At 41.5% G+C, this 8,915-nt stretch overlaps 1 protein-coding gene across 2 annotated transcripts in view; it reads right to left on the bottom strand.

Moving 5' to 3' along the window:
* Positions 1–1,692: 1,692 nt before the first annotated feature.
* Positions 1,693–8,915, bottom strand: part of LOC308102746 (uncharacterized protein) — a 7,246-nt gene continuing 23 nt past the window's right edge. The window contains exons 1-5 of one of the 2 annotated variants that reach the window (XM_080452597.1): positions 8,745–8,915; positions 5,793–6,001; positions 4,590–4,751; positions 3,308–3,418; positions 1,693–2,715 (exon numbers count right to left, since the gene is read on the bottom strand). The exon at positions 8,745–8,915 is cut by the window's right edge and continues 23 nt beyond it. In XM_080452597.1, the coding sequence (XP_080308723.1) occupies positions 2,396–2,715; positions 3,308–3,418; positions 4,590–4,751; positions 5,793–5,979 (780 nt within the window). In that variant the 5' untranslated portion in view covers positions 5,980–6,001; positions 8,745–8,915 and the 3' untranslated portion in view covers positions 1,693–2,395. The remainder of the gene's footprint in view (positions 2,716–3,307; positions 3,419–4,589; positions 4,752–5,792; positions 6,002–8,744) is intronic. The other variant, XM_080452596.1, reaches the window with a different exon arrangement.

Raw genomic sequence — 8,915 nt, 5'->3', positions numbered from 1 at the left:
CAACCTGATACCTATGATGTCAGTGGGTCACTGGTAGATGATGTCAGTGGGTCACTGGTAGATGATGTCAGTGGGTCACTGGTAGATGATGTCAGTGGGTCACTGGTAGATGATGTCAGTGGGTCACTGGTAGATGATGTCAGTGGGTCACTGGTAGGCAGGTTTCTGAACTGTCCACAGCCCACCAATGAGACACAGAGGGAGTAGAGCAAGGGGCCAGTAACGATTTTTACAGTGACGCCAATACGGAAGAGACAGTTCATATGAATAGCCTGTAGTTTCACTGTTTTACCCCTGCTGGTGTCAGAAATAATTTATTTTAACGCAAGCGGATGGATTTTTGACAAACTTTAGACTAGATTTTCTTACCTTAATAAAAATTGTCATAAATACTATATGCTTCCAGTCGCTAGTTTAAAGTCTCCTTTCAATCATCATGATATGCGTTTTGCTAAATTATGGTCCCATTTATTTTAAAATTGACGATAAAGTAGGCTATACTCTAAGAGGGGGCGGGATGATTCGATCGACAAGCTACACAACCAATAGCATTCATTCCCCGCCCCGCGCTCTTGATTGACAAGCTACTCAACCAATAGCATTCTTTGGGGATTGTTTTCCGGTTCCTGTTCCCGACGTGCTTTTGGGCTCATATTAGAGATGGCGGATTTCAAATTCCTGAACAATGGGCTTCATTTTGGGTCTGTAGGAACCAGAGGTCTGGCTTTGTCCATCTCTTTTATACAGTCTATGGAGTAGAGCAGACATGGTGTCATGATTATAATGAGCATCAGTGAGGACCAATCATATTATATATTATAATGAGCATTAGTGAGGACCAATCATATGAGGATAAGGTTGGTAGTGGGCAAGGTGTAGGGATGAGGATCCTTAACTCTTTGACTGCCGGAAATAAAACATAAACACGCGTTTCACTAACCTTAGAAAAATGGTAGAATATTTATCTCCAGTATGATCGATCCCCCGATTACTTTAAAACATTGGCTCTCAAAGTGGGGTCCGGGGACCCCCAGGGGTCCTCGGAGGGGGTACCAGGGGGTCCCCAGCAAAATGTGTTAATAAAGCGTCACAATCATTTTAACCCCTTTATCCATTATTTTATACTTTGGCTATTAAAAAATAGCAGATCTACAAGCTCACACAGAGCTACGCAACCCAACCCTAGTAAAGTGCTCCTCCTTAACCCATTAAGACCGGGAACGCATCCGTGTCATTTTAAGACTTCTTTGGTTATTCCTATAACAGATCTACAAGCTCATAGTGCGGCACTGAGTGCCACACTATGAGCTTGTAGATCTGCTATTTATTTTTTTTTACCGTGAAAATGTGACATCTTTGACTATATATATTTTAAAGCAATTTTTTTTTAACTCAAATCTGTGCTTCTGGGGGGTCCCTGGAACAACATGTTTTGAGATGGGGGTCCGTGGCCAAATACATATCATTTTGGGGGTCCTTGACATAGAACAGTTGGAGCACCACTGATATAGCAACATGCTGTTAGGATTTAGAAAACATTTTTAGATATGTATTTGGGCCGCGGACCCCCATCTAAAAATGCTTTGTTCCAGGGACCCCCCCCCCCCCCCCCAGAAGCAAAGATTTGAGTTACAAATGTTCACTTAAAAAAATTAGGGCCGGGGGGGGGGGGGGGTGCACGATGCGGTGCGGGTCACATGCGTGCGATTTTTATTAATAATGAATTAAACTACTATAAAACAACAGTAACAACACACCAGCCTCCAGTGGTGGAAAAGATCTACAAGCTCACAATGCGCTGCGCTTGTAGATCTGCTATTTTCAAATGGCCAATACTGTGGTTACTGTATTGTTTTGTAATAATAATCCAAATCTACAAAGTAACTAGAAACTAAAGTTTTCAAATAATTGTAGTGGAGTAAAAGTACAATATTTGCCTCTGAGATGTAGTGGAGTAGAAGTATTAGTATTAGAAATTGGAAATACTCAAGTCAAGTGCAAATACCTCAAAATTGTACTTAAGTACAGTTCTTGAGTACATGTACTTAAAGACGTATGCCAAAATTCACTGTTCTCAGGTCAAATATTGATATGCGATTAAAATGCGATTAATTGCGATTAATTAATTACAAAGCCTCTAATTAATTAGATTATTTTTTTTAATCGAGTCCCAGCCCTAAAAAAAATATATAATACTCAAAGATTTGCACACATTTTCACGATAAAAAAAAAAGAAGCTCATAGCGCGGCACTCGGTGTGCGCTATGAGCTTGTAGATCTGCTATTTTTGAATGGCCCAAAGAAATGACACACAGATGCGTATCCCGGGTCTGAATGGGTCATCGTGTCTCATTCAGGGGGACGGACACACGTCCTCACGTGGTGTCACCCCCCCTCACGTGTCCCCCGGTCCTCCTCCTTCCTGCCCGTGGATGATGAGGGGCTCGGTGTCCTCCTGGTGTCCTCCCATGCGCCCCCGTGTGGCGGAGGAGTACGGTCCCGCCGGTCCCTGGTCCGAGGCAGAGGAGGAGGAGGAGGAGGAGGAGGAGGGCACACCGGCGCCGCCACAGCTGCCGGTGAGGTGAACGACCACGGCCAGGCAGGAGAACAGCAGCCCCGTGGCGGAGATCCAGAAGCTGTCCCCGGGGCCCATCTGCACCGCCGACACCACCGGAGGCTCTGCCGTGGCCCCCAGCGTCCCCCCACTGGGCAGGGCTGTCAGGATCCAAAGGACGTTATTTATTAGTGGAGATTATAGTGTTTGAGATTGATCAGTTATGGCTTTAATAGCATTGACTGCCAGAGTTATTTCAGATTTTTAGCTGTTCTCTGCCAGAGATTTTTAATTGAAAAAAAAAAAAAGTACTCAGGAGCCGAGATACAGAATTTTTACGTTTTAAGTTAACAAGGAAGTGGATAGGAGTCTAGATCTTCGAAAAATCATATCTCCTTGGTCTTTGGGTCAAATAAAAAAAGAAGAAGCTATATTATTGGCAGGCAAAGTGATAGCATTGACTGGCCATACAGTTTACAGTAAATAATTATAAAAGAATCCTTGAAATATGCCGCTATGAGGTTTCTGCCCGACAGCAACAGTATACTGTATGAAGAAGTGACTGACAGATTTAATCATTTTATATTATCATTTTTTTAAACATTTTCCAAAAGTAGCGGAAACACCCGATCTGCTATTTCTGCTACCTTTGGAAAGTGTTTGAAAATGCATGAACATGTTTCAGCATGGAAACGAAAAATCATTATCCCAAATAATCAGGCGATTTATGTGTAATAATTGTGACAGGCCTACCGATAGCTGCCAGTGACCCCCAGCGCCTGGCTTCTGCCCCCTGGTGGAGGTTGTGACGGATGACATACAGGCAGGCCACACACACCGCCAGGACGGATACGATGACAGCCGCTGGGCAGGAGACAGAGGAGACAGAGGAGACAGAGGAGACAGAGGAGACAGAGGAGACAGAGGACGTTAGAGGCTTAGCAGTGGTGGAGAAAGTACTCAAAATTAATGTTTTGCCCAAGTAAAAGTATCAATACTGCAATGTAGAAATACTCTGTTAAATGATAAATGGTGCATTTATATAGCGCTTTTATCCAAAGCGCTTTACATAGATTGTGCATTACATTCACCCATTCACACACACATTCACACACACATTCACACACACATTCATACACCGATGGCAGAGGAAACCATGCAAGGCACCGACCTGCTCATCAGGAGCAATTAGGGGTTCAGCGTCTTGCTCAAGGACACTTCCACACTAACTCAGCCCGGTATCGAACTGTGAACCTTGCGGTTTCCAGTTCACTCTACCCGGCCACTCTACCCCTGAGCAGTGGTGGAAAGTAACTAAGTACATTTACTTAAGTACTGTACTTAAGTACAATTCTGAGGTATTTGTACTTTACTTGAGTATTTCCAATTTCCAATACTTTTACTTCTACTCCACTACATCTCAGAGGCAAATATTGTACTTTTACTCCACTACAATTATTTGAAAACTTTAGCTACTAGTTACTTTTCAGATATAAATGATGATATAATGAAACATACATTAACCACTTTAAACCTATTTTATACCTAGGCTATTTGAAAATAGCCGATCTACAAGCTCACAACGCGTCGCATCGCGATGCGTTGTGAGCTTGTAGATCTGCTATTTTCAAATATTTAGTACTTTTACTTTTGGTACTTTAAGTACATTTTGATGCCAATACTTTTGTACTTTTACTCAAGTACATTTTTAATTCTAGACTTTTACTTGTAACAGAGTATTTTTATATTACAGTATTGGTACTTTTACTTAAATAAAGAATTTGAGTACTTTTTCCACCACTGCCCCTGAGCCACTGACGCCCACTCTGTTACAAGTAAGTCCCACAAAGTCTGGTTTTCAAAATTTTATAAAAGTACAAATGTAATGGCATCAAAATGTGCCAAAAGTAAAAGTACTCGTCCGCTTCACAGATTTAACACTGTTACTGAACAAACACTCTATAACAATTATTACTATCACAATATAGAGCTGTTTAACACTGTTACTGGTCAGATGCGGGGGGGGGGTTCCTACCTGTGATGACGTAGAGCGTCCCCAGTAGGCGTGGCCGGGAGTAGGCCCCGCCCAGGAAGTCCATCAGCAAGGAGGAGGAGCTAAACAGGACGGTGGTGTAGCAGAGAGCCGCCAGCCCGTACAGGAGCCACATGCCCCACCCATTCAGCCCACCGAGGGGCGCTGTACCATGGACAGACAGACAGACAGACAGACAGACAGACAGACAGACAGACAGACAGACAGGCAGGCAGGCAGGCAGGCAGGCAGGCAGACAGACAGACAGACAGACAGACAGACAGTGTAGAGCTTAGTTTTAACTAAACAAATATCACTTACACACCACATTTTAACCCATTAAAACTGGGAACGTTACCACTAAAAAATTCAAAATTCTAAAAACAATGACACATTGTGGTGACCTGTTTGGTCACCAGAGTTCTAAAACGACTGAAGGGTACTAGAGTGGTTCATTTCAATGTAGTCTGCAGGTCATTCCATGTGGTAGGAACACAGACGCTAAAAGCAGATCTACCAAATTCAGAGTTGACCTTGGGCACCTTAAATGTGAGAAAACTACTTGAACGGGTGTGATAGGGTCCAGCAGGGGCCCAGTCCAAAAATGATGAGATGTAGATATAGGACAATCTCCAAGTATGGCTTTATATAAGAACAGATGCCAGTGCAGTTCTGGTCTCTCTGCCAAGGAGAGCCATCCAACCTTGTTATATAAAATACAATGGTGAGTACCATAACTACTAAACTATGTATTTGGCAGACCCCCATCTTCAAAATGTTTTTTTCCCCCAGGGACCCCCCCCCCCAGAAGCAAAGATTTGAGTTACAAATGTTCATTTGCACAAAATAAAAAAATTGCAGATCTACAAACTCATGCCGCGCTTTTTTTCTTTTCTTTCTCTACTATTTTAGTAGAAAAATAAATGTGTAAATGACACAACAGATGCGTTCGGGGTCTGAAAGGACTAACCGTGCACCCAGTCAACAGACTACTTGCTGAGACATGAGTTGTGGACGCATTCTTTTCCATAGATCCATCATTTATGAGCTTATAACTCATCCTATGATGTCCTATAGGGCTGTCCATTAAGACCGGGGAACACATCTGGGTCATGTTAAGGGTTAGGGTTGAATATATACAGTATATATATGTTTTAAAGCGAACATTTTTAACTACATGCTAATAACGTGCTGTGCTACAGGTACCTGTGTTGGTGAGGTTCTGGGAGGCGCGCAGAGTGAAAGCCACTCCATAGATGACACGTTTGGCCCCCCCAGGCTGACTGCTGTTGCTGTACGAGACATCGATCCAGTTGGGGTCAGCGATGGACGTACACATGGACACCAGAGTGAAGCACTGGCACACCGCCGCTGGAGACATCCCCAAAACCATGTCTGAGGACCAGATTATAACACTTTAGTCTGGAGACATCCCCAAAACCATGTCTGAGGACCAGATTATAACACTTTAGTCTGGAGACATCCCCAAAACCATGTCTGAGGACCAGATTACAACACTTTAGTCTGGAGACATCCCCAAAACCATGTCTGAGGACCAGATTATAACACTTTAGTCTGGAGACATCCCCAAAACCATGTCTGAGGACCAGATTATAACACTTTAGTCTGGAGAGATCCCCAAAACCATGTCTGAGGACCAGATTACAACACTTTAGTCTGGAGACATCCCCAAAACCATGTCTGAGGACCAGATTACAACACTTTAGTCTGGAGACATCCCTAAAACCATGTCTGAGGACCATATTACAACACTTTAGTCTGGAGACATCCCTAAAACCATGTCTGAGGACCAGATTATAACACTTTAGACTGGAGACATCCCCAAAACCATGTCTGAGGACCAGATTATAATACTTTGGACCAGATTATAACACTTTAGTCTGGAGACATCCCCAAAACCATGTCTGAGGACCAGATTATAATACTTTAGACTGGAGACATCCCCAAAACCATGTCGGGACCAGATTATAATACTTTAGATTGGAGACATCCCTAAAACCATGTCTGAGGACCAGATTATAACACTTTAGTCTGGAGACATCCCCAAAACCATGTCTGAGGACCAGATTATAATACTTTAGACTGGAGACATCCCCAAAACCATGTCTGAGGACCAGTTTATAACACTTTAGACTGGATACATCCCCAGAACTATGACTGAAGACCAGATTATAACATTTAGACTGGAGGCTCTGACACCTGAGCATTTTGATCAGATGTTGTTCCTGAACAAAAATAATGTAAACCACTAGGGCACTAAGGACAGGTTAAGTCTTACTGTAGATGCCAGGCAGCACAAGGCCACTTTTGAGTTAGGAAAAGCACAAACAGTGTTATGTTTTTTTTCTCTCTTTCTATTTCATTTTTTAATAAATATTCATACAGAAAACAAGCGTTTTCATACTGCACGCGCTGCACAGTTTAAGTAAAGTGAAAACCAGAATTGTATTGTTGCAACAAAAAGACTAAACGCTCAAGAGTCAAGAGAAAAGGCCATTTTATGTTTAAAAAAGAGAATATACTATTTGCTTTTATTAAAGGTAGGGTAAGTGATTTGCGTTGGTTAAAATAATTGTTAAATAGCTCTATATTCTGATAGTACTCATTGCTATAGAGTGTTTGTTCAGTATTAGGAGTCTCCTTGTCTCTCCACCTCTTTATTAAACAAATCAGTTTCAGTTTAATTTCCAATTTTATCCAACCAGGACAGAGAACTCAATCAGGATACAGATTAAACAAGTGAAATTGGAAGTGATGACACTAAGAAATGAGCATGCAAAATTGGAACTGGAACACTATACAAATTAAGCTTAAAAATTGGTACTTTCTCCTGATTGGCTGAGATTTTGACACCTACCGAAAAATGTATTTTCTGTTTATTAAAGAGCTGGAGAGACAGGGAGACATCTGTTACTGAAAAAACACTCTATAGCAATGATTACTATCAGAATATAGTATTTTAACCTTTTAACAAAATACTTTTTGTTTTAACCAAAAAATATCACTTACCCTACCTTTTAATGTTAAGAACATTTTATTTTAATTTAAAGATCTCTGAGGGCCTGAAAGTGTGCTATTGTTGTATTTGTGCAATACCTAAATGCTTTGCCTTTGCTACAGAATAATAAAGAAGAGCTCTTGTAGTAAATTCAGTAGGACATGGTCATTATTTAAAATCAACGTATATCGTGATATATTGTATCGTGGCCTCTGTATCGTGATACATATCTATCGTGAGATTGCAGGCAATACCCTACCCACCCCTAATTAACTACAATACCCAGCCCTAATTAGAACGGAGACATCCCTCAAACCATGAAGACCAGACACTGTCCTATTGTACAGATGCTGGAAGCTATGCTTAATAACCTTGCGCTTTGTAGGTGTAGAACAGGTTACTGCCCGTAGAGGGCGTATCCGTGGCCAAATTTTCTCTACAAAATATTTTCTTCTGAAATTGTGAAATGGGGACATTCTGCACAATGAGTACTTTTACTTTTGGTACTTCTTAGTATGTTTTGAGTACAGGACTTCTACTTGTAACAGAGACAGAGTATATCTACATTGCAGTATTGCTGCTATATTGGTCATTGCCATGGTTCACATGACGCTCGTCTGTCACAAGCGTCATGGCCCTACTTGTTTTTTACATTTCTACATTTACACCCCGTACATCTACATAAACGTTCAGATTTCAAATATTAAGTGCTGACCCCACGGCCATGGATGTACCAAGTTAAAACGCTTTTGGTCTAAGTACCCAAATCTTCTGTATTGTTCAATAAAAAAGCATTTTAATCCGATCGGTGGCCATTTTCTTAGCATTATCTCTCCATATGCTCTCAACTACGCGACCCTATCGGTTGGCAGGTGTACTGCACTCTGATACATTATATAACTCTATGAAGAAATGACCACCGATAGGAGTAAAATGCTTTTTATTGAACAATACGGAAGATACGGGTACTTATACCATGGCGTTTTAACTTGTTACATCCGTGGCCGTTGGGTCAGCACTTTATATTTGAAATCTGAACGTTTATGTAGTTGTAAGGGTTGTAAATGTAGACATTTAAAAAACCAGGGACAAGTAGCCCCATGTTTCAGGGCTACATGTATCTGTAATGTGTCACTCACCTGAATAAACTGAAGACAGGCTACATGAATTTCCGTGCAGAAATATGAATTAATTCTTCACGTTTGGGGTTGGTAACGAACTATAGATTATGGATCATGAAGCTGATCGATGATCGACGAGCAGATACAGTTACATTATTGGAATAATAAACGCTGTGTAATTCCATTTCA

Source organism: Gymnoscopelus braueri, assembly GCF_963280865.1.
Source record: "Gymnoscopelus braueri genome assembly, chromosome: 2".
Taxonomy (NCBI): domain Eukaryota; kingdom Metazoa; phylum Chordata; class Actinopteri; order Myctophiformes; family Myctophidae; genus Gymnoscopelus; species Gymnoscopelus braueri.
Note: the sequence above shows the minus strand (reverse complement) of the source record. Positions and strands in the feature narration are given on the sequence as shown.